Source organism: Macaca mulatta, chromosome 1 (genome assembly GCF_049350105.2).
Source record: "Macaca mulatta isolate MMU2019108-1 chromosome 1, T2T-MMU8v2.0, whole genome shotgun sequence".
Taxonomy (NCBI): domain Eukaryota; kingdom Metazoa; phylum Chordata; class Mammalia; order Primates; family Cercopithecidae; genus Macaca; species Macaca mulatta.
Genome location: NC_133406.1, coordinates 208,682,505 through 208,707,852, shown reverse-complemented (window position 1 = coordinate 208,707,852; position 25,348 = coordinate 208,682,505). Strand labels below are relative to the sequence as shown.

Below are 25,348 nucleotides of genomic sequence, written 5' to 3'. Positions count from 1 at the left end.
CCACCACCACGCCCAGCTAATTTTTGTATTTTTAGTAGAGACGGTTTCACCACGTTGGCCAGGCTGGTCTTGAACTCCTGATCTCAGGTGATCCGCCTGCCTCCGCCAAAGTGCTGGGATTACAGGCATGAGCCATCGTGCCTGGCCTGAACCTCTTAAGATCAAGTAATTCACAGACTCCTCCCTTCAGTTTAGATCAATTCCTAAAACATAGATGACAGACAAGCAGCCAGAAAGCTTATTGAACCCACAGGAAGGTTTTGCTTGGCAGAGTGTTTAAGTTTGAATTAGTTGCCAACTTTTTTTTTTTTTTTTTTGAGACAGAGTCTCGCTCTGTCGCCCAGGCTGGAGTGCAGTGGCCAGATCTCAGCTCACTGCAAGCTCCGCCGCCCGGGTTCATGCCATTCTCCTGCCTCAGCCTCCCGAGTAGCTGGGACCACAGGTGCCCGCCACCATGCCCGGCTAATTTTTTGTATTTTTAGTAGAGACGGGGTTTCACCGTGTTAGCCAGGATGGTCTCGATCTCCCGACCTCGTGATCCGCCCGTCTCGGCCTCCCAAAGTGCTGGGATTACAGGCTTGAGCCACCGCGCCCGGCCTCTGTCGAATATTCTTGCCTGTTCTCATTACCTAGCCGGCCCCTCTAGGCTATTGTTGGCCCTTCCACTACATCCTCTACCCTTCACCCCAGGCATACATTTTTATATTCTTTATCTCACCTAGAACACCCTCTATATGAAAATGTATCAAGGCCTGATTTATATGGTGCCTCCTCAAGAGATTTCCAGAATGCTTTTCTAGAAATAATCAGGGCCTTGTTTCAGGACACGTAGATTCCAAATCTTTCTGAGCCTCAGTTCCATCATTATACTACAAGTTGAGTATCTCTTATCCAACATGCTTGGGACCAGAAGTGTTTCGAATTTGGGATTTTCTCAAACTTTACCGGTTGAGCTTCCCTAATCTGAAAATCTGAAATCCAAAATGCACTGCTCTGAAGTCTTTCACTGAGCCTTTGGGGGAAATACTTAACATCCTAACAGCCCTAAACCAACGCTCAATTAGTACAACAGTTTACAATCTTCTCTACCCACAGCCTGATGCGAGGCTCTGGGACTAGAATATTTAGCCAACAGTTCTTGCAAAATTAACTGACTTATAAGCAAATAGTAATTTCAACACCTCACTGCTAATGCTGTAACAGAACTCTGCAGACCTAGGGAGCAAGTACGGATTGCAGAGCACTGGGAAGGCTCTGAAGTGACCTTTGAACTGGGCCTCAAAAAATTTGGGGTTTGGCAAAAGCCAAACCTCTTAGGCTTCAAATTCTAGGCACAAGGATTGTTGGGTTTGACTTCATTATCCAGAAACAATGAGGATACAGAATTGTGATCTCACGTGTAGAGAATTGTGGGGTTTTTTTCTACTTTAACCCCAGTGAGACTTCGTAGAGTATGGGGTAGAGAAAAGGCTCATGAATATGCCTGAAGCCTGACTCAGCACCTTCCTGAGGAACTGACTGCCAAAACGGTAATGGAGAGGGGAAAATATGACCTACTTTCACAAGTTACCTTGACTGCCTCAGGGAAACCTGCTGTGGTAGTGTTTCTTCTGGGTAAAAGACAGGGTAGCCGAATAGTTACCTGGGTGCTGGTGTCAGACTTACGTTTTGAATCCCTGTTTTAACCACTCACTATCCATGTGACCTTGGACAAGTTACCTAACCTTTCTCTTACTGTCCTTTTCCGTAAAATGGGGATAACAGATAGTAGTTATTTCTATGAGTGGTTATGAGAACCAAGCTATTAGATACTGGGAAAGCACACAGTAAGCGTTCAAGGAACTATTATTGTTATTAAAAGCCTCCTTCGGAAGAAGGACATCGAGGCCCAGAGAGAGAAAAGAACGTCCAGCCACACAGCAAATCCGTGATGAAATTGGGACTGGAGTGTGGGTCTCCTGAGTCTCAGTTCAGGACTCTTATCCCTCTTCCCGAGTCCTCGGAGGTCCTGGATGGAGTCACATTTGTTCACGGCCAGGGAGGAAGGTTTGATGGAGGCCTGCAGGAAACAATAGCCAGGCGCAAAGCCTTCGGGAGTTGAAACATAGCTTCTGCGAGATAGAAACAAGGTTGACGTGGGCACTCGTGCAGAATGACGGGCTCCTTTTGGACTCCGAGGACTACAGCCCCTTATGCACTTTGGGACTGCGGATAGCCCCTGCGTACGGAGGAACGCGTAGACTTTTCCCTGCCCCGCCCTCCCGGCGCGCCCGCCTCCGAGGCCGCCCTCGCTTAGTCCTTCCCAGCAAGCTCCGCGCCGGCGCCGGCTATTGATTGGCTGAGGCGGGAGCAGGCGGCTCGCCGGCAGAGGTTACTCGGGGTTTCCGGTGCGAGGCCAGAGCTGGGGAAGCCGTCGGACGTCGGCGGTGAGGTACGTGCCGTGGCAGCCGTTGGGCGAGACTATTTGAGGGTGTGCGGGCCGGGATGTTCTCGGCCTGTGGGGAAATCACACCAACTCCGCGCGTGGGCCGGCGGCCGGGACGGGGTGGGGGGTGGCCTGCCGGGGGGGGCGGGTGCGCATGCGCGGGCGTGCCTCGAGGCTGCAGGGCGCGCAGGGCGTGGGTGGCTGCGCGCGCGGGGGGCGCACGTGGGGCCTGAGGGGCGGGGGCGGCGCCGGCGCCGGGAGTCCCGCCACGTCAGTCTCCGGCCCTGAGCCAATCCCGGGCCCGGCCTGCCGCGAGGGGCCCGGTTGTGTAGAGAAGTGGCTCCAGGGAGAAAAGAGGCCCCTTCCCTCACCCGCTGCGGGAGCTGCGCCCCGAAAGCCTGTCCCGGCACGCCGGGCTCCCCTGACCCTCCAAGACCCGAGAGCCGTTGGCGCCCTCTGCCAGGGCCGGCCGGTCCGTTTAAGAAGCTTCGTGCGCCTGCTGTGGGGATTTTCTGATCCAGGCTGCGAAGAATTTCGAAGTCTGGAAAATAGCAACTGTGTTTGTTTCTAAAGGATCTTCTCCTGACCCAGCATCTCTCATCACAATGAAGAACCAAGACAAAAAGAACGGGGCTGCCAAACAATCCAACCCAAAAAGCAGCCCGGGACAACCGGAAGCAGGACCCGAGGGAGCCCAGGAGCGGCCCAGCCAGGCGGCTCCTGCAGCAGAAGCAGAAGGTCCCGGCAGCAGCCAGGCTCCTCGGAAGCCGGAGGGTGTGTGCCAGCTCCGCGTTGCCAGCGGGCAGGGGGTGGAGCTGTGGGGCCGGCCTCGCTTCTGGACTTAGAGGTCGAAGCCAGGTTGTCCGGGAGGAGGGAATATAGAATGAGAGGACAGTGCTGGGGCCGCGGTCACCCCCGAATTCTGGCGAGTTGGCGGAGCCGCTCCCTGTAAGCACAGGAACAGAGTTCTGGAGAGAACCTCTAACGGGATTAAGTCAGGTGGCAGCCAAACGGGGCACCCAATCAGGAAATCCAGGTCCGGTTTGAAACACCTCAGCCACTAGCAGCTAACTGCCCTTCCTGTTTGAGGCATTTCTAGAATGATCTGAATGGTAAAAAATGGTTTTGTGAGGGGGAAGGAGATGGACTAGAAGTTGCACCATGCCATCCCTGTGTGCTGATGCTTTACATACTTTTATGATCATAACAAACATGTTCGGGTGGTAGTGAGAAATAGTTGTGTCATTTTACAAGTAAACAGAAGTTAAGCTTAACTATATTATATTACTATAATTTCTTGATTCAAAAGATGTTTCGAATCTAAATTCTGACAGGAACTAGATTTGCTGAATAATACTCCATTCTTGCTTCTCAGTTTCCATAAAAAAAGAAAAGTTAGGCAACATTTAACTCAAACTGATGAGTTTGGCTGGACCTGAAAATTCCCAACCAGTGGTATAATTGTCTTGTTTCTCACTCTACCCCTCATCCTCTCCTGCTGTAGGGGCTCAAGCCAAAACGGCTCAGTCTGGGGCCCTTCGTGATGTCTCTGAGGAGCTGAGTCGCCAATTGGAAGACATACTGAGCACATACTGTGTGGACAGTAACCAGGGGGGGCCTGGCGAGGATGGGGCACAGGGTGAGCCAGCTGAACCCGAAGATGCAGAGAAGTCCCGGACCTATGTGGCAAGGAATGGGGAGCCTGAACCAACTCCAGTAGTCAATGGAGAGAAGGAACCCTCCAAGGGGGATCCAGGCACAGAAGAGATCCGGCAGAGTGATGAGGTCGGAGACCGAGACCACCGAAGGCCACAGGAGAAGAAAAAAGCCAAGGGTTTGGGTGAGCAGAGGGTGGCTCTTTGTGAGGCTGGTGAGGGGAGGGAGTTTGGACTTGACGTTCTCTGGACCAGTCTGTTCCGCCAGGATTCAAAGGAAAACGGTACTTCTCAGAACAGCAAGTCACTCTAGTGTAATCAAAGCCAGGGATGTGGGGGCCACGGCATAGAGAGATGCAGGGGTTCCCAGCACAAGGCCTTCTGGCTTTTGGAGCAACTGGGGGTTGGAATGGGACCTGTTCTCTCTTTGAGAAAATGGAGATGGGAGGCCAGGGTGGGCTCCTGTGCCAGCCAGTACTACCTGCTGTGTGATCTTGGGTGTGTCCCTTCTCCTCTCTGGGTCTTAGTTTATACTTCTCTTTACAGTAAGAAAATTAGACTAGGCTGGAGTTGAAAACCCAAATGTCTGCATAAGCTGGGCTGGCCATGGGGCCACATGAAGATGTAGGCTACTTTATCCAAAGACTTTACTGCTTCCTGATTAGTTGCTCTCAACTAGCCAACTGAGAGCAGGCAAAACTGCAGGCTGGGTGCAGGCTTCTTTTATTTTTAATTATTTATTTATTTATTTTTTGAGACAGAGTCTCGCTCTGTCACCCAGGCTGAAGTGCAGTGGCACGATCTTGGCTCACTGCAAGATCTGCTCCTAGGTTCACACCAATCTCCTGGCTCAGCCTCCCAAGTAGCTGGAACTACAGGTGCCCACCACCACGCCCGGCTAATTTTTTTTTGTATTTTTAGTAGAGACGGGGTTTCACTGTGTTAGCCAGGATGGTCTCGATCTCCTGATCTCGTAATCCACCTGCCTCAGCCTCCCAAAGTGTTGGGATTACAGGCGTGAGCCACCGTGCCCAGCCTTCTTTTATTTTTTTAATTATTTTTATTTTTATTTTTTTTAAGAAAAGCCAGCAATGTAGAGTTATGTGAGAACTCTAGATTTTTTCATAGTTAGCAGCTAAAATGGTAAGAGCCAAACAAAACCCATCCGTGGGTTGGATTTGGCATGCCTGCCTGCGAATTACAGTCTCTCCATGCTGATCTCTTGGGCCCTTCTGTGAAGGCAGAGGGAAGGCTCCCTGACTCAGGCACAGGCAATGGGGAACGGGCAGTGACAGTTATTTTACAGCAGGGTATGTATGTTTGAGAGTCTAGGCCGGGCGCCGTGGCTCACGCCTGTAATTGCAGCACTTGGGGAGGCCGAGGCGGATGGATCACCTGAGGGTCAGGAGATCGAGAACAGCCTGGCCAACATGATGAAACCCTGTCTCTACTAAAAATACAAAAATTAGCTGGGCATGGTGGCACACGCCTGTAATCCCAGCTACTTGGGAGGCTGAGGCAGGAGAATGGCTTGAACTCCGGAGGCAGAGGTTACAGTGAGCCAAGATCGTGCCACTACACTCCAGCCTGGGCAACAAGAGTGAAACTCCGTCTCAAAAAAAAAAAAAAGAATCTAGAGTCTAACTCGGGTGTCATTATGTCCATGTTTTATTCCTATTTCCCTCTCCCCTTTTGTATCATCCTACTTTAAAGAAGAACTTTAAAAAATCTTATGGCCGGGCATGGTGGCTCATGCCTGTAATCCCAGCACTTTGGGAGGCTGAGGCGGGTGGATCATGAGGTCAGGAGTTCGAGACCATCCTGGCTTACACGGTGAAACCTCGTCTCTACTAAAAATACAAAAAAGTAGCCGAGCGTGGTGGCGGGCACCTGTAGTCCCAGCTACTCGGGAGGCTGAGGCAGGAGAATGGCGTGAACCCGGGAGGTGGAGTTTGTAGTGACACAAGATCGCACCACTGCATACCAGCCTGGGTGACAGAGCGAGGCTCTCTCAAAAAAAAAAAAAAATCTTAGGGACGGCTAGGCACAGTGGCTCACACCTGTAACCCCAGCACTTTGGGAGGCCAAGGCGGGCAGATCATGAGGTCAGGAGTTCGAGACCAGCCTGGCCAACATGGTGAAACCCCATTTCTACTAAAGATAAAAAAAACTAGCTGGGCATGGTGGCATGTGCCTGTAATCCCAGCTACTCAGGAGGCTGAGGCAGGAGAATCACTTGAACTCAGGAGGCAGAGGTTGCAGTGAGCTGAGATCATGCCATTGCACTCCAGCCTGGGTGACAGGGTGAGACTCCGTCTCAAAAAAAAAAAAAGAAAAAATCTTAGGGTCACATATATGGAAAGTATCTTCATTTTTTTTTTTTTTTAGTTCATTTATTTTTTTAGAGGGGGGTCTCGCTCTGTCACCAAGCTGGAGTGCGGTGGCACGATCTCCGCCTCCCTGCAACCTCTGCCTGCCAGGTTCAAGTGATTCTCCTACCTCAGTTTCCTGAGTAACTGGGACTACAGGCACCCCCTACCACGCCTTGCTAATTTTTTTGTGTGTATTTTTAGTAGAGACGGGGTTTCATCATGTTAGCATGGTCTCGATCTCTTGACCTCATGATCCACCTCGGCCTCCCAAAATGCTGGGATTACAGGCGTGAGCCACCGCACCTGGCCGAAAGTATCTTCATTTTAAAGTTCACTGTTTGGCTACTCTGTTGACAAGAGTTTAGTATTTCTCAAGGAGGCTAAGACATCTGTTCCTTTTTGGATCCTACCTCTATCAGGAGGGTGAGCCTTCCTTGCATTGAAACTGTATGAAACAGTAGCCCTGAATTCATAAGTGGGAAATCTTTCGTCTGTTGGTAGAGCAGGCAGTTTTTTTACCCTGCCAGTGGTGTCCACTAAGGAGATTTCAGTAGGGTACAGTCGTTCATTTGATAAGCATTTGTTGAACATATTCTCTGTGATGGTACTATGGACGATACTGGGGCTACAGTGAGGGCAGGATTGAGTTGGTCCCTATATTAAGGAAGGAGCTAATTAACGAGCAAAATATAAAGTGTGATGGGGAGGGCTATCTTCAGCACTCATGATGAGTGTGAGCCCAGGCCTGGAGGGGACCCCTGGAGAAGGGAGTACATGTCTTTGCTCCTGTGCTTTGCAGGGAAGGAGATCACGTTGCTGATGCAGACATTGAATACTCTGAGTACCCCAGAGGAGAAGCTGGCCGCTCTGTGCAAGAAGTATGCTGAACTGGTCAGTTCCCCCCTCCGCGGGCACCTTCCCTGCCTTGGGAAAATCAGCATGCCACCTGGTATAGGGTTGGGGGTGCAGAGGCAGGTAGGTGGCTTAATTTCTGTTCAGCTTTCTCTGAAATATCTGTTAAATGGGGAATCACTCTCAGCGAGCCTCTTCAGGGCTGTGCAGCAAGAGTTTGAGAAACTGCATATTCCTTGAAAGAAATTTCTCAAAGAATGATTCCAAGGTGGTAGAGCCCTTGTTCCTGGCCTGAGTCCAAGACACCTTGTGATCTTGATGCATCTTCCTCAAATACAGATGCATAGAGCCATTATCACAGTAAATAAAACTAATGCTAGTCACTTGATACTTTTTCCTTTTACTTCAGAGCAGTCTTCTTGTCACTGCCTCCTCATATTCCCCATGACATTGACTTTTTACAGAAACCAGACTGGCTGTCCTGTAGGATGCCCCCTTCTAGCTTTGTCATCTGTGGTAGCATTTTACTTCTTTACCTCCTAGTGCCTGTAAGTGAAGTAGAAGTTAGCTCTAAAGCTTGATCCAATTCAGCTTCAAGTTTTTGACAAGAATTCTTCATAAGTAGTACTCTGTACTTCATGTTCCATCGCAATAAATGCAAAGCATACTCTTCCCACTCTGTTGTAACATTGTTCAGTGGGTTGAGGGTGGGGCAGCCAGATTCTTCCATCATCAGGTCCCCTGTCAGAATTTGAACTAACAGATTTATCTATTGATGGTCACAGCCTAAGTATGTATGTATGTATGTATGTATTTATTTTGAGATGGAGTCTCACTCTGTTGCCCAGGCTGGAGTGCAGTGGCACGATCTCGGCTCACTACAAGCTCCACCTCCCGGGTTCACGCCATTCTCCTGCCTCAGCCTCCGAAGTAACTGGGACTGCAAGCACCCGCCACCATGCCCAGCTATTTTTTTTTTTTTTTTTTTTTTTAGTAGAGACAGGCTTTCACCGTGTTAGCCAGGATGGTCTCAATCTCCTGACCTCGTGATCTGCCTGCCTCGGCCTCCCAAAGTGCTGGGATTACAGGCGTGAGCCACCGCACCCAGCCTATTTATTTATTTATTTAGAGATGGAGTCTTGCTCTGTCACCAGGCTAGAGTGCAGTGGCATGGTCTTGACTCACTGCAACCTCCACCTCCCAGGTTCAAGCGGTTCTCCTGCTGCAGCCTCCCGAGTAGCTGGAATTACAGGCGCACGCCACCACGCCTGGCTAAATTTTGTATATTTCAGTAGAGACAGGGTTGACCATGTTGGCCAGGATGGTCTCAATCTCTTGACCTCGTGATCTGCCCGTCTCGGCCTCCCAAAGTGCTGGGATACAGGCGTGAGCTACTGCGCCCAGCCTCTTAAGTATTTATGTTAAAATTAATTCATTCCACACACATTTATTAATATTTTCCTGTAGGGAACTTTACTCATCTGTAAAATGGGGAATGTCATACCTGCCTAATGACATTCTTGTAAGGATTAAATAAAAGGTGTAAGGAAGATAAGCACCCTTTTAGAGTGATCCAGCCAGGGGAAAATTGCTGATGCAAGAGAGGAAATGAGTTGTTGGAGTGGTGGTGTGAGTAGAGGAGGGGACCTGAGGCCCAGTGCCTAAGAAGGGGGCTTGGCTGTGGTAACCATATGGCTAGGTCTGTGTGACTGGAGGAGAGGATGGGGCAGGTGTACTGGCAGATGTGGAGCTTCTGCCCCTGATTCTCTGGTTTCTTCTGTGTTTTGAGATTTGATGAGGACGATGAATAGTTGTCTGGAAGGAGAGGAGTGTGAATAGCATGTGCATTGTGTTGAGATTGCTGCTTTTCCTGAAATTGGTGGCCGTGAATTTAAAGTGAGACTCCGGCTGGGCGTGGTGGCTCACGCCTGTAATCCCAGCACTTTGGGAGGCCGAGGTGGGCGGATCACAAGGTCAGGAGATCGAGACCATGGTGAAACCCCGTCTCTACTAAAAATAGAAAAAATTAGCCGGGCGCAGGGGCGGGCGCCTGTAGTCCCAGCTACTCGGGAGGCTGAGGCAGGAGAATGGCGTGAACCCAGGAGGCGGAGCTTGCAGTGAGCCGAGATTGCGCCACTGCACTCCAGCCTGGGCGACAGAGCGAGACTCCGTCTCAAAAAAAAAAAAAAATTGAGACTCTTCAAGTAGGGTTGTTTCAGTACTGGTGTAAAGCAGGAAGGTGCTTTACTAGGGTTGCAGTATTACTGGGGAAGGGCCAAGAGAGTTGAGGGTGTAAGAAATCTAAGCCAGGTAATAAGGTAAGTGGTTCTTTTAAAGGAGAGTGGAAGGATGGTTGAGTCAATGGATTGGAGGTCCTTATAGGGTAAGAGATTTTCTGAGGATCACAGATATTGATTGGAATGAGCTAAAAAGATAGGTGATGGTAGTCCTGGCCTGGGGTGCTGGAAATTGAGATAGTGGGTGTGCTGTCTGGTAGTGACAAAGTCTAGATCTGCGCTGTCCAAGATAAATTCGTCTCTAGCTAATTGACATGTGGCCAGTCTGAATTTGAACGTGCTGTAAATGTAAGATAGACATCAGATTTTGAAGACTTAAGCAAAAACAAAGAATATAAAACATCTCACTTCTTTTTTTGTTAGATAGTGTCTCAGTCACCCAGGCTGGAATACAGTGGCGTGATGTCCTGCTCCTAGGTTCAAACGATTCTCCTGCCTCACAGCCTCCCAAGTAGCTGGGATTACAGGCATGTGCCACCAAACTGGCTGCTTTTTTGTATTTTTTTTAGTAGAAACGGGGTTTCACCGTGTTGGCCAGGCTGGTCTTGAACTCCTGACCTCAAGTGATCTGCCTGCCTCGGCCTCCCAAAGTGCTGGGATTACAGGTGTGAGCCACCGCTCCCGGCCTCCCTTTTTTACATTGATTCCGTGTTGAAATTGTAATGTTTTGGATATTGGGTTACAATAAATATATTACTAAAATTAATTTCACCTGTTTTTTACTTTTTCAGTGTGGCCAGTAGAATATTTTTATTTATTTATGTGGTTTGCATTATATTTCTGTTGTATAGGCCTGGATAGGGTCATGGGAGGGGAACTGAGCTGGAGAAAGGAGTGAGTTTGTGGAAGAACTGAAGGACTGGGAGACCAGGGAGTCAGAAGGATTATCTGTTGATACTGAAGTGGCCACAAATGAGAAAAGTAATTGTGCTGGGGAGAGTGCTGATGAACCCAGTGCTAACGTTTTGAAGGAATGTAAGGGAGCAATGGGGGTCTGTTAATAGGCACAAGGTAGGGTAGCAGGTGGTCTCATCCTTGGGCATGAGTGTCCAGCAAGTTGGGGAAATGCAACAGCTTGAAGTGGCTCTAGTGGCCCAGCGTCAGAGCTGGAATAGGAATTGGCATCTGCTGGCTGCGTGGCCCCTGCTTGCCCTAGTGAGTGTCCATTTCTCTGTCCCTATGGTGGAGGCTTCGGGGTTAGTGTCAGTTCATGGGAGGAGTGTGTAAGCAACAGCACAGCATCAGCCCATGAGAGCACTCCTGGTCTGAAACGGTGCGGTTCAGGGCAGCTCAGGAGAGCCTAGACCCGAATAGTGATCCCCACCAGGAAGGCCTCACAGGATGCTCACCTGCCCTCCCTATCCCTGTCCCCAGCTGGAGGAGCACCGGAACTCACAGAAGCAGATGAAGCTCCTGCAGAAGAAGCAGAGCCAGCTGGTGCAAGAGAAGGACCATCTGCGTGGTGAGCACAGTAAGGCCGTCCTGGCCCGTAGCAAGCTTGAGAGCCTATGCCGTGAGCTGCAGCGGCACAACCGCTCCCTCAAGGTAGGCCTGGGCCCCCTGGAACAGGTGACTCTGATTTCCTTGACTTCCACTTAATGTTTCTTTGATGGGCTTTCCTCTTAAAAAGTAATGGAGGCTAGGCCTGGGTGCAGTGGCCCACATAAGTGATTAAAAATCTTTTGGCCACTCTAAAAAGTAAAAAGAAACAGGTGAAATTAATTTTAGTAATATATTTAACCCAACATCCAAAACATTACAATTTCCACATGGAATCAGTGTAAAAAAGCAAGGCTGGGCATGGTGGCTTACGCCTATAATCGCAACACTTTGGGAGGCTGAGGTGGATGGATCACTTGAGGCCAGGAGTTTGGGACCAACCTGGAAAAAGAAACCCCATTCTACTAAAAATACAAAAAATAGCCAAGTGTGCTGGCACATGCCTATAATCCCAGCTACTTAGATGGCTGAGGCACGAGAATTGCTTGCACCCGAGAGGCTGAGGTTGCAACGTGAGCCAAGATTGCACCACTGCATTACAGCCTGGGCAACAGAGTGAGACTTGGTGTCAAAAAAAAAAAAAAAAAAAAAAAGTGCAGACTTGTGGCATAGAAATACACTTTCTCGGCCGGGCGTGGTGGCTCACACCTATAATCCCAGCACTTTGGGAGGCCGAGGCGGGTAGATCACGAGGTCAGGAGATGGAGACCATCCTGGCTAACACAGTGAAACCCCGTCTCTACCGAAAATAAAAAAAAAAAATTAGCCGGGTGTGGTGGTGGGCGCCTGTAGTCCCTAGCTACTCGGGAGGCTGAGGCAGGAGAATGGCGTGAACCTGGGAGGCGGAGCTTGCAGTGAGCCGAGATCGTTCCAACTGCTCTCCAGCCTAACTCCGTCTCAAAAAAAGCAAGACTCCATCTCAAAAAAAAAAAAAAAGAAATACACTTTCTCAATAATACCTTACGTTAGAGAATGCTGCTTATAACCATTTGGCATGTATTAGTTAAGGTGAAGGATAAAGTACTAAGAGAATCCATAATGCACTGGCGTCAGTATTTCTTAATGAAATGGCAGTCCCCTGGTAAGTGGAGGAGGCCTGGCCCTGACAAGCAGCTCTTGTCCCAGAGGTTGGTCAGTCAGGAACCTGGGTCCTTCCCATGTTCTGCTGCTTCTATGGTGAGGTCAGTCTGTGGTTACAGCAACTTTAAATACAGCCTTCTAACTTTCCTTTTTATATGTAAAATCTTACCTGTAGTTTCTGGAATGAAATTATTATACATGTACCATTTCATAACTTATGCCTTTTTTCACTTTACATAACGTTTTTCCCTATCAGTATGTGTAGGGCTATTTTCTCATCATATGGATATATCAGTGCCCTAGTTAAAGCATTTGAGGTTGTTTACAATTTTTCATTATTACATATAGAACTATAGTGAAAATTCTTGTTATATTTATCACTGGTCAGTTATATAGAACTTATCTGTAGGATAAGTCATGGAAGTGAAATGGCTAGGTCACAGTATATGCAGATTTTTCATTTTAATAGATTTTGCTGGATTGCCTTCCAGTAAGGGGGCAGTGTGCCTGCCACATCAAAAGTGTTGAGTGCCTAATTCTACACAACTTCGCAAACCCTGGGTGTTACTAAATTTTAACAGCTTGGTCTCTGGGGGTACAGAGGGGACAAATGCACATTAATCTGAAATCTGGAAGAATAGGCCTTAGGAGATCCGACTTGCTTCAGAACGGCACTTACATGTGTGCATGTGTGCCTGCATTTTTTCTTTTTTTTTTTTTGGGGGGGGGGGACAAAGTGTTGCTCTGTGGCCCATCGCCCAGGTGGGAGTGCAGTGGCGCAATCTTGGCTCACCACATCCTCCGCCTCCCAGGTTCAAACGACTCCTCTGCCTCAGCCTCACAAGCAGCTGGGACCACAGGTGCACGCCATCACGCCCAGCTAATTTTTGTATTTTTAGTAGAGACGAGTTTCACCAATATTGGCAAGGCTGGTCTCGAACTCCTGACCTCGTGATCCACCCACCTCAGCCTCCCAAAGTGCTGGGATTACAGGCGTGAGCCACCGCGCCTGCCATGTACCTGCATTTTTGTAGGGGGAGAATCTCACTTGATGTCACCTGATATACAGGGGGGTCCATTGGAACCCGCATTGCACAACATCCTGGAGCCTGGCTACTCCTCACTTTGGGAGCAGGGAGGGCTGTTGGCAGAGACCATCTGTGGACTAGCTGGGGGACCCTTGTGAGGTAGCAGTGGATGATGGTTCTAGGGCTGACTTCTCTGCCCAGGAAGAAGGTGTGCAGCGGGCCCGGGAGGAGGAGGAGAAGCGCAAGGAGGTGACCTCACACTTCCAGGTGACACTGAATGACATTCAGCTACAGATGGAACAGCACAATGAGCGCAACTCCAAGCTGCGCCAAGAGAACATGGAGCTGGCTGAGAGGCTCAAGAAGCTGATTGAGCAGTATGAGCTGCGAGAGGAGGTAAGGGTATCACAAACAGCAATCATGGCCCAGAAATTGTGAGGTTTTTGAGTGTGTGCTAGGCACTGGGACAGTACCTTTTCAGGCTTCGTCCCATTCTCCCTTTCTTCCTCCTCCTCCTCCTTCTCTTTGGGAGGAGAGTAATGTTATTCCTCATAGATAAAGAACAGGTGGGGAGAAGAGACTGACAGCCACACAGCCCCACGTCCACAGTGCCTTATCCCAAACGACTAGGCCAGGTATCTTTTGGAATTAGAACTATCCACATTTTAGAATGGAGGCACATATGTGGACTGTGTGTTATATAGCACCCTCAGCAGGGCCTTGGGGAAGCCAGACATGTTAATGTTTATGCAGTAGAACTTCCAAATACTCACCTAGATTATGGGCTTACAATGATGCAGGTCAAGTTTGGAATTAGGTATCTTTTGGAATTAGAACTATCCACATTTTAGAATGGAGGCACATATGTGGACTGTGTGTTATATAGCACCCTCAGCAGGGCCTTGGGGAAGCCAGACATGTTAATGTTTATGCAGTAGAACTTCCAAATACTCACCTAGATTATGGGCTTACAATGATGCAGGTCAAGTTTGGCTGCCAGCTTATGACAATTTCCATTTTCAGAGCTTTGTAGAATTTGGAATTGCAGAGGAAGGGCTGTGCCTGTGATCAGTGATGGACTCCAGAGACTGTGTCCACTGATTCCTTGCTGCTCCTGCCACTTAAAAGGCAGGATTGGCCGGGCGCGGTGGCTCAAGCCTGTAATCCCAGCACTTTGGGAGGCTGAGATGGGCGGATCACGAGGTCAGGAGATCGAGACCATCCTGGCTAACACGGTGAAACCCTGTCTCTACTAAAAAATACAAAAAAACTAGCCGGGCGAGGTGGCGGGCGCCTGTAGTCCCAGCTACACAGGAGGCTGAGGCAGGAGAATGGCATAAACCCGGGAGGCGGAGCTTGCAGTGAGCTGAGATCGGGCCACTGCACTCCAGCCTGGGCGGCAGAGCGAGACTCCGTCTCAAAAAAAAAAAAAAAAAAAGGCAGGATTATCAGGCCTGCGTGGTGGCTCATGCCTGTAATCCCAACACTTTGGGAGGCCAGAGCGGGTGGATCACCTCAGGTCAGGAGTTCAACACCAGCCTGGGCAACGTGGTGAAACCCTGTCTCTACTAAAACTACAAAAAAATTAGCCAGGTATGGTGGTGCACGCCTGTAGTCCCAGCTACTCGGGAGGCTGAGGTAGGAGAATTGCTTGAACCCAGGAGGCAGAGGTTGCAATGACCTGAGATTGTGCTACTGCACTCTAGCCTGGGTGACACACCAAGACTCTGTCTCAAAAAAAAAAAGCATGTCATTCCCTTTGTCACTGTTGGCTGCCACGCCAGGCACTTGAATCTTTGGGTCTTCCATCCAGTCACCTGGCTGTTGTGGGCGCGTTCTCATCATGAGAAGGGAGACCTGGAGCCCCCTCACAGGGCTGGCAGAGGACCTGCTCTGGAATAGGCCCTTTCCTAGCCCCTGGGGTGTGGCAGTGGTGAGATGGGCAAGATTTGCCCTCTTAGATTCATAGGCCAGTGTGATGATCGTGTGTGCAGGACCTAGAGGGCACTCCCCTGACCCACCCCTTTCCTTGCCGGACTTCATCCTCTGGGAACAAAGCAGCTTGTTTGGTTTGAGGGGAGTTGGTTTGGTTCTTATCCCTCAGCACTGAGACATAGAGGCTTCCTGGGCCACTATAGTGAGACACGAACTTCAAGAATCTGAATACCCCCGTTTTCTCTCCCCACCAAGGCAGAAAAGGATTTAGTATTACCTGTGGAGAAGGAGTTGCAGGACTACCAGGCCCTGCTGCTTTGCATTTACAGCCCTCCCCAGATAGACACAAGCACTCTCATCATACCCAAACTGGACTTACCTGCAAGGCTCCTTCCCTTCCCCATCCAAAAAAATGGAGTTATTTTCCCTTATTTCAGCAAGTCCAGTTGATTTTACCTTTGAAGTAGCACCTGAATCCTTCACCTTCTCTCCATCCCTTCTCTCTCACCTGACATAAGTCCCCAGTGCTCCTCCAGTAGGCAGGACAGCCATTCCTTGGGGATGCACATGTCTAGTCTTTGCCTAGATATAGCAAGTCTTTGCCTACTGAGCTAGGCTGTCATGTTCTTAGAAGCATTGTTTTTGCCCATTCTTCCCATTTACAAGAGAATCAGGGACACAGAAGTGAGGGCTTCCAACCCCATAGGTGATCAATCCTGGGGTCAGAGATTTGAGTGTGTTTATTGCTTGGCTTCTTGGGAGCAGATTCCATCCATAAACCATGTACTTACCAAAGTCTGACTCACTGGGAGAGAAACGAGGTGAGCTTGGAAAGATGACCTTCCAGAGACTTGGGGCCCATGTTGTGTGGTACACATGGGAGTCCAGCATATCAGATTGAGATGGGGGGCTGGGCAAAGTGCCCTGGTCTTTGGCTGTGGGGCCACCCTGAGAAAAGGAGCTCCTGACAAGCTGACGGCTCCCACCATCTTTGCTGCAGCATATCGACAAAGTCTTCAAACACAAGGACCTACAACAGCAGCTGGTGGATGCCAAGCTCCAGCAGGCCCAGGAGATGCTAAAGGAGGCAGAAGAGCGGCACCAACGGGAGAAGGATTTTGTGAGGCTTAGGCCCAAGGGTTGGGATGGGGGTGTGGGAGGAGGCAGGTTGGGCTGTGGCTCAGTTCATAGCCGGGTTATATGGGAGAAGTTGTCTGGCCAGACCAGGCACAGATTCCTTGAGTATCAGTCTGAGAGCAGGAAACCTTGGTGGGTTTGGTGCTTGTGGCTAAAAACCAAACATAGCCCCTGGGGGCTTCTGACAGGATCTGGGGTTCTGTCTTGGAAATAGCTCCTGAAAGAGGCAGTAGAGTCCCAGAGGATGTGTGAGCTGATGAAGCAGCAAGAGACCCACCTGAAGCAACAGGTGAGAGCATATAACCTGACCCTGTGCCTTCAAGGTCCCCTCACTGGGCCCCATCCTGGGGGTAGTGAAATGGGACCCTCATTCTAGGACTGGCTGTGTCCTGGCTGCTATGAGACCTTGGTTGAGCCTTTGTTCTCTCTGGACCTGCACAGTACCTATATGGTGGTGACCAGGTAGTTAGGTGGGCTCAGAGGATTTCATTTGTAGCTCAGAAATGTTGTATTGCTTTTGAGGAGGTGGGAACAAAAGAGTTTGAAAATCAACATAAAGGCAAAATAAAAGTCACCCTAAGTCTCCTACTTTCCAGGCTTAGCATTTTGGATTATATCCTTCCAAATACATAGCTTTGCTTTGTTTTAAGGAAAAATAGTATCTCAATAGAATTACTGGGTCAGAGGGTCAAGGACAGGTCTGAGTGTGTTGACCAGAGTGCCTCCCAGAGAAACCCAATCTTATCTGTGGGCTGCTTTCTCCCCCAGCTTGCCTTATACACAGAGAAGTTTGAGGAGTTCCAGAACACACTTTCCAAAAGCAGCGAGGTGTTCACCACATTCAAGCAGGAGATGGAAAAGGTAACTGTGGTCCAGGCCACGCATGGCTCCTGGAGCATAAGCTGCTTCATTCAAAATGGTTGGGCCTGCCTTCAGGAAGCTCCCATCTGGGGTGTCTCAAGGGTGGGGCTGTTAGGAGAGTTCACAGCCTTTCCCCTCTCGAGGCAGTATCAGTGGTGTGTATACCCTCCAGGTTGTCCCGGGGAATGGGGCAGCCATTTCTTTTGTTTGTTTGTTTGTTTTGAGATGGAGTCTCGCCCTGTTTCACTGGCTGGAGTGCAGTGGCACGATCTCAGCTCATTGCAGCCTTTGTGCCCCGTGTTAAAGTGATTCTCCTGCCTCAGCCTCCTGAGTAGCTGGAATTACAGGCACGTGCCACCATGCCTGGCCTTTTTTTTTTTTTTTTTTTTTTTTTTTTTTGGTATTTTTAGTAGAGACAGGGTTTCACCATGTTGGCCAGGGTGGTCTTGAACTCTTGGCCTCAAGTGATCCACCCACCCTGGCCTCCCAAAGTGCTGGGATTCTGGCCCCTTACCATTTCTTGTTGTTAGTGGTGGACACTTGTGACTTCTGGTGGTAAGGTGGCACAGAGGGCATTGACTGCACCCTGTAATCAGTCAGTCCCCACCTTGGAGACACAGGTGCACAGAGAGGCCGGCTCTGACCATTTCCTTCTGTCTGTCACATAACCTAGATGACTAAGAAGATCAAGAAGCTGGAGAAAGAAACCACGATGTACCGGTCCCGGTGGGAGAGCAGCAACAAGGCCCTCCTTGAGATGGCTGAGGAGGTGGGCTGTCTGTGATCTGCAGCCAGGGTGGGGGTGTGCACTTAGCGCATATCAGGCCCTTTCCTGTGTGTTCTACCCATCAGTGACACAGCTAGCATGAGGTAGAGGTGAGATTTGCACACATTGTCCAAGTCCAAAGTTAATGCTGTTCTCTCCCCATGGGAGATGGTGAGCCCAGTGGTAGGTCTCCAGTGGGAGTGAAGGGAGCAAATGGAAGAAAGGAATAAAAGAGCAGAAAAAACAGGGGTGCCAGTGATGTGCCTGGTTTACATGTAAAGCAGCCCAGGTAATTTGTGATTTCATGGCTTCTAATGTAGAAGAAAGGAACTAACACTGATGGAGCAGCAACGACAAGCCAGACCTTGCTGAATGTTTTTGGGTTTGTCTTTTTTTTTTTTTGCTGCTGAATGTTTTTAGGTACGTGGTTCATTGAACCTTCTCTTGAGATCCGAGGATGGTATTAGTAGTCCTGTTTTACAGATGAGACAGGCTCAAAAGCCAAGTCCTTTGCCAAGGTCATGTGGTAGATAAATGGAGGAATATGTTATGTCCAAGCCGAGCCCCTTTTCTGCACCACACTGCCCCACCTGACAGTCTAGTCATGGCTTCAACCAGGACTGTTTCCTAGAGGGGGCCAGCTTCGGACTCAGTCTGCTCCCAGCCTTGTTAAAAGTGTTTGTCACCAAGTAGTGATGGTAAGTGGGAGGTTGATGGGGCATGGCACTGAAGGTCTCATTTCTCTCCCTAGAAAACAGTCCGGGATAAAGAACTGGAGGGCCTGCAGGTAAAAATCCAACGGCTGGAGAAGCTGTGCCGGGCGCTGCAGACAGAGCGCAATGACCTGAACAAGAGGGTACAGGACCTGAGTGCTGGTGGCCAGGGCTCCCTCACTGACAGTGGCCCTGAAAGGAGGCCAGAGGGGCCTGGGGCTCAAGCACCCAGCTCCCCCAGGGTCACAGAAGCACCTTGCTACCCAGGAGCACCGAGCACAGAAGCATCAGGCCAGACTGGGCCTCAAGAGCCCACCTCTGCCAGAGCCTAGAGAGCCTGGTGCTGGGGCATGCTGGGAAGGGAGCAGCAGCCCAGCCAGGCCTGGCCCATAAAAAGCTCCCATGCTGAGCAGCCCATTGCTGAAGCCAGGATGTTCTGACCTGGCTGGCATCTGACACTTGCAATTTTGGATTTTGTGGGTCAGTTTTACGTACATATGGCATATTGCAAGGCCTAATGCATTTATACCTATAAGTGTACAGTGGGCTTGCATTGGGGATAGGGGTGTGTACAGATGAAGTCAGTGGCTCCTCTGTCAGCTGAAGAGTCTTGAGAGGGGCTGTCATCTGTAGCTGCCATCACAGTGAGTTGGCAGGACAAGTGACTTGAGCATTTCTCTGCCTGACTTGAGGCTCAGACCCCTCCTTGCCCTTCAGAGCTCAAGACAAGTGATACACCCAGGTCTTGACTGCATTTCTCTTGTGAGTAGGGCTTGCTTGGGCAGCTCAGGCCCTCCGAGCTGCTCTGGAGGCTCCTTTGATTCTCTGGACCTGGAAAAGGTGTCCCTAGGCAGAGACCTGGCAGGGCGCTCAGAGCTGGTGATTTCCTGCCTAGGATCAGGGACCTGGAGAATGTTTCTGTGTGGGACGATGTGCTGGTCAGGAGCCCCTTGGGCATCACTTCCCCTGCCCTTTGGTAGTGCCAGGACCAGGCCAATGATGCTTCTCAGTAGCCTTATCATTCACAGGTGCCTCTCTAGCCTGCACAAATGATTGACAAGAGATCACCCAAAGGATTATTTCTGAAGGTCTTTTTTTCTTTTTCTTTTTCTTTTTTTTTCTTTTTTTGCACATGACAGTGTTTGTATTGAGGATCTTCCAAGGAAGAGGGGTGCTGTAGCAGTGGTGCCTGGGTACCTGGCCTCCAGTGTCCCACCTCCTTCACCACCCTGCTTGGCTCCTTTGCCATCTTGGTGCTGAGGTTTCCTGTTTGGTGAGATCAGGTTGTTTGTTGTAAAAGAAAGGAAAGGGCTTCTGATGGCTTTGCCACAAGCTTACCTGTGGGTTTTAGTCCTGAGAGGCCACCACCAGTTCCCATCAGCACTATCTCCATGCAGCAGTTGCTGGGCCCCAGGTCCAGCTGCCTCCTTGGCTTCATGGATTTTTCTGCTTCCTGCCCCCACCCCCACATGTGCAATCCTCAAGATTTGTCCTGATTCCATTTCCTGGCACCTCCCTGCCTGTCCTTGGGGATTCCACTTCTTCCTGTGTGGGAGCCCATAGCTGTTGTCTAACAGGTAAGAAATGAAGTTGAACTATTGACTGGGCCCTAGAAATCCATAAAATGGCTGCAGACAGTTGTTTCTGTGTCCTGTTCTCCCCCTACCCCAGTACATAACTGCTATGTACTGTGTACAGCCATTCTATATGCTGAATGTTCTGCTGTTGCAAACTCACCAGGGTATTAGCCAGTGTTTGTGCAAAGCAGTTTTCTGGGACAGTAGAATGACTCAGACCAAGATGGATAGGATGGTTAGGGCTTTGCTTCTTGCTGTTTTTCTTTGAAGCTAGTTCATTGTCCTGCAGGTCCCTTCATCTTCCATACCTAGCCCACTCTTTTAGCCCTTACCTTAAATCTCTCAGATAAGTTGGTTCACAAAGAATGTTAAGTACTGAATCGTGTGACTGATACCAGAGATGGTAAATGAATGGCACACCATTTCTCTTTCTCTTGCCCCAGGGCAGGTACCACTGATCTGCATCAGAGTTGCCTGCTATTCTCTGGTATATCCTTCACATCTAGGTGCCCTCAAGCAGCTGTGTGAGTGTTGAGATCTTTGCCGTCACTGGCTGAGATACTGCTGTCCTGTGAAGTGTTTCCCATGATCTTTTTCTTCCCCTTTGAATCCCTGTATCTGGAGTAGTCCTTGCCTCTTCCTGCTCCAGTAGGGCCTTTTCCCTACCCCAGCCCCTGTGCCAGGCTAAGCTGGTACAAGAGCAGCCAACCCCACAGAGTGTTTGCTAGGCAAGAGAGGTGCAGGGAAGAGGCAGAGGTATGTACCTTCCCCCTTGAAGAGAGGGGAAAGGCCTACAGTGGCCCACATAATTGCCTGACTCACTTCAGCTACCTCTTAAAGCCCGTGGAGGGACTGGAGCTGCTGGATCCCAGTGTGGTGGTGTGGGAGGCCACAGTGAACAGTGGCCCCAGCTGGGTTTCCCAGGTCAGGAATGTGGGCCCCAGGCAAGGTGCAGCCTTTGCTCACAGCTCCATCCATGTCTAGACCTTCAGGCCAGTCTGCAGATGTGGGTCCCTACCTTTTTCTTCCTTTCCATTGACCAAATCATAACCAATCACTACAGCTGCTCTGCTTCTGCTTTCCAAAGTAGCCCAGGTGCTGGGCCAGATGCAGGGGAGGTGCCTATCCATGAGTGAAGGCCAGTGCCTTCCTCAGCCGGGTGGGTCCCACACTTGTGACCTCAGTTTTAGGACCAAGAGCTGTGTTGGTTTCTTAGATTGCTAGCTTTTCCTCCAGGGGACCACAGCAGGTGAAGCTCAGAGCCAATGGCTCTGCTAACAGTAAGTTGTTTTCAGGGCCTTGTCCAGCTGAGAGCTTCATGTCCACCAGATTCTGAGAGGTGTCAGCAGCACTTTTTTTTTTAATTTGTTGTTTGTTTTCCATGAGGTTTTTGGACCATGGGCTGAGGTCAGGCACTTTCTGTAGGAGAATGTTATTTCTGTAAAGATGGTTATTTAACCCTCCTCCACCCCATCATGGCGGCCCTGAGGGCTGACCCGGAGGCCAGTGGAGCTGCCTGGTGTCCACGGGGGAGGGCCAAGGCCTGCTGAGCTGATTCTCCAGCTGCTGCCCCAGCCCTTCCATCTTGCAGAGCACAGAGGTGGTCACCCCAGGGACAGCCAGGCACCTGCTCCTCTTACCCTTCTTGGGGGAAGGGGGCTGCCTTCTGTCCCTGTAACTGCTTACCTTATGGCCCAGCCCGGCCACTCAGACTTGTTTGAAGCTGCACTGGCAGCTTTTTTGTCTCCTTTTGGTATTCACAACAGCCAGGGACTTCATTTTGATGTATTTTAAACCACATTAAATAAAGAGTCTGTTGCCTTACTTTTTTCTCTCCTGACCTGTGTGTTCCTTTGATGCCTCTGGATCCAATCCATTCAGCCCCTTCCATCATCACTGACTTGTCTGGTTCTGCTGCAGAGTGGCCATGGTGGTGCCCTGGTATCTTGCATGTTCCACAGTGCCTTCAAGCAGTCGCCACAGCCTCAGGACTGGCACATTCACTTGAGCTGCCTGAGTGGAGCCTTTGGGTAAAGTTGGCAGGACTCTTGCATCAGAGAGGATCACACACACAAATGAAAGTTTTCCCTGATCTGGGGGCTCACAGGCTAGTGAAGGGAAAAGGTACTTTTAGGTATAGACAGGTCAATGGTGTTGAGAGCAGAGAGGAGGCCCCTGCCCCCTTCAGCAAGGGGAAGGGGTGATACCTGGAATGGCCTGAACCAAAGGGCAGGGAGATGAATGTCATTTAGTGATGAAATGGTGTAGCTGGGAAGCAGGTGCATGGGACGGGGAGAAGGGGTGAGGCTGGGCCCAGAGTCTGGGTACCAGGTTAAGGAATGTGGGCTAGATCCAGAGGGTGGGGGATGGGGGTGGCAACTGAAGGTGTTTCAGTAGGAAATTGATAGGCTCCAGGAGTAAAGCAAAAGGCATGGAGCCAGGCATAGGCCAGTGGAGGCCCAGGTTAAGAGGGGTGGACACTCATCACTGCTGTTTGGGTCTGTGCTATGGGTAGGCTCCTATAGCCCTGGCCTGCCCAAAGGAATGCACAGGGGCCTCTTAATTGTATGCATTCCTTAAGGAGAGCACATTCTTTGTTCAGTTTTTACACCCCTCATTTACCCACCTCAAGCCTGGGACTCCTATATGGGAGATATTCTGCTGGTGGCCTCACCCAGCACCCTGTTCTCTCTGGGTCCTGGGTTGGTCTGGCATAAAGGATGATACGTGCTGAATGCCCAGGAAATGGCAGAGACAACCCACATGCCCTTCCCTCCAGGCGTCCATAAATAGATCTGTCCACACTGGCTGTGACAGTCCCAGCAGAGCCTCTGACCCTTCTAGCTGGGTCCTGCCTGATACATGTTTTCTGTGCTGGCCATGTTATTTCCAGTCGCAGATCCTCTGGAGGGTTAGGCGGGTGCCGCCCCAACTCTTGGAGATTCCAAGCAAAGCAGCTCTGATAAGGAGGTTTCTGACCCCCCAGTGAAGCAGCTGAGGATGGGAACCAGAGGGGTGCTCCCTCTGCCAGCAGCATTACCATTACCATTACTCTAGCAGCTCCAGTGGGGAAGGAGAGGGATTTCCGTTGTCCCCGGTCTGGCCCCCTGGTTATTGAAAAAGTTCAGAATTACTCTCTCCCCTTGTGGAGTGGTCTGAGTGTTGGGAGTACCCAGGAAGAAGCCCTGAGCAGGTGCCCTCAGGAGCAGTGCCTATGGCTCCCCACATCAGCCAGAGACCCAACCCCGGGAAGCCACTCCTGCCCAGGGATGGGGAAGGCAGGCTGGGTGGCTGTGTGCACTGCACTGGGCCAGCTCACTTGAGCCTGCTGAGCCGCCTAGCCAAACATGAGCCTCTCTCCTGTTGCATCAGATGCTGCTCTGGGGACCTGCGCCAGGAGCCTCTGCCAGGGCTTTAAATAGCTGCCCCCATTGATCCGGCTGCAGGCAGCAGAAGCCACACTGGGTGAGCCTCCATCAAGCGCTCAGGTTTCCCTGAGGACTGGAGTCAAGTGCCAGGGAATCGTGTGGTCTTCCCTATGACCTGGTGCTCCCCTCACCTGTCTCCGGGGCCTGGAGGGTGGGGAGGACTCTTGTCACTTCATCTGCAGCAAAATACAGCCCCCACCACCTACCAGAGAAAACTGTCTGGCATTGTAGGGAGAGGGGGTTTGCCTTCAAAAGACTGTTGCCTACTTTCAGTAGAATGGGGAATGACACTGATATCTTCCTTAAGGGTGGTTACAGGGATGAAATGTACATAAAGTGCTCAACAGGGCACTGGACTCACTCCATTGATGGCTGTCTTTGCTCCAAGTGTCTTCCTGATGCTGCTGCTGTTGCTGCTTGTGCTTTTTCTATGCTTACATTCTCTCTCTTTCTCTCTCTCTCTCTTTCTCTCTCTCTCTCTCTCTCTCTCTCTCTGTCTCTCCTCTCCCCCGCCCCACCCAGTTTCTGACAAAGCCACCACCATTTTGTAAGGAACTGTAGCTTCTTTCTGAAACTGCCGGGAAAGGGAAAATCTTTTTAAAATATCCATCACACAACTAACAGGGTCCCCAGGGTTCAGGCGGGGAGGTGAGGTCGAGTGAGAGGAACGGCTTAGCAGACGCGGGGATGCTCCTCCCTTCTCACCCCTCCGAGCTAAGGAGAAGGTCACTTTCTCTTTAAATGCAAATGAACTCACTCCAGCTTAGCTTTCACCCGGTGGTGTTCCCGGGAGGAGAGGGCGGAGGGCGGAGGGACCTTGCACCGAAGCATCCTCGAGACCCCAAACCTCCAGGTCAGTAGCCCCCTGAGAGAGTGAGGGCGGGGGCGGAATGACGCGGGTCTGACGCTCCGTCTTCGAGCGCGGCTCCGGAGCTGAGCGATGAGTTTGGCACATGGCTTTGGAGCCTGGGCGTGGGAAATAGATCCCCGGTCGCCCCAGCCGCTCCTGGGGAGCACGGGCTCTGGCTCCAGTTCTTCTATCAAGTCCCTAATTGGGTCAAGCTGCTGCAGGGAGAGGCAAAGGATGCGCTCCTGTCTCCCGTCCCCACACCCGCAGACCCCGTCGGTGCCAGCCAGCTATGTGCCAGTGTAAATGCTTAAGCGCCACCCATCCCCACCGCCACCCCCAGTCCCAGAATTCGGAGTTAGGCTTGGTAGCAGCAGCCTGGAGTGAGACCCCCAGAGGAGGGGACCCCAGCCGACCAGAGGCTTGGGGAGCGGGGCTGGACCGGGGACCGCGGAGCAGCCCAGCCACAGGCACAGCCTTTGTCGGAGGCCCAGGCAGCCAGGGGCCGACCACCCAGCCCACCCTGGCTGCAGCTGAAGCCCAGCAGGGACTTTCCGACCGGGAAAAATGAAGCAGCTGGAAGCACACCCGGGGGAACTTCTGGGAGTCCCTAATGTTTTCGGTTGGGGGTGGGTGGAAAAGGAGGGATGCCGGTGTCTATGTGGGGGAAACCCACAATGAACCCTGCGCTGTGTGCCGCGGCTTCTCCTACAACTACCCCAGACTCTGGGGCCTTCCCAGACGCCCCCGCCCGCACCTTGTCCCCCTCCCATGCTGACAGGGTTTGTCAGCATCTGCTTAGGCCACTAATAAATAGAATGGGGCTTAGTTAAGACACCCCTAATCTGCAGCTCACCTCTGTCCTGTCTCCCACT

General features: G+C 50.8%; 2 protein-coding genes across 4 annotated transcripts in view; both read left to right on the top strand.

Annotated features, from left to right (window-relative positions):
* CCDC28B (coiled-coil domain containing 28B) overlaps window positions 1-25,348 on the top strand; it is a 51,820-nt gene that overhangs the window by 22,702 nt on the left and 3,770 nt on the right. Inside the window, exon 2 of one of the 2 annotated variants that reach the window (XM_077964756.1) lies at window positions 24,406-24,479. The gene's annotated coding sequence lies outside the window, so the exon portion shown is untranslated. Of the gene's footprint in view, window positions 1-24,405; window positions 24,480-25,348 lie in introns of those variants that run through there. The other variant, XM_001102480.5, reaches the window with a different exon arrangement.
* Window positions 2,330-22,022, top strand: TXLNA (taxilin alpha). 2 transcript variants are annotated; one of them, XM_015133929.3, is made up of 11 exons: window positions 2,330-2,431; window positions 2,999-3,199; window positions 3,930-4,265; window positions 7,252-7,343; window positions 10,976-11,146; window positions 13,411-13,605; window positions 16,145-16,264; window positions 16,496-16,570; window positions 17,050-17,142; window positions 17,816-17,911; window positions 18,660-22,022. In XM_015133929.3, the coding sequence occupies exons 2-11, from the start codon at window positions 3,031-3,033 to the stop codon at window positions 18,951-18,953; spliced, it is 1,641 nt and encodes a 546-aa protein (XP_014989415.1). In that variant the 5' UTR covers window positions 2,330-2,431; window positions 2,999-3,030; the 3' UTR covers window positions 18,954-22,022. The 2 variants fall into 2 exon arrangements, with proteins under 2 accessions (XP_014989415.1, XP_028692348.1); XM_028836515.2 differs by having other exon boundaries at window positions 7,252-7,427.

Bases quoted from the DNA above. Each gene is read 5' to 3' on its own strand.
- TXLNA (XM_028836515.2), top strand. From the start codon at position 3,031: ATGAAGAACCAAGACAAAAAGAACGGGGCTGCCAAACAATCCAACCCA. The intron at 13,606-16,144 runs GTAAGGGTATCA...TCTTTGCTGCAG, and splicing joins AGTATGAGCTGCGAGAGGAG to CATATCGACAAAGTCTTCAA. The intron at 16,265-16,495 runs GTGAGGCTTAGG...TCTTGGAAATAG, and splicing joins ACCAACGGGAGAAGGATTTT to CTCCTGAAAGAGGCAGTAGA.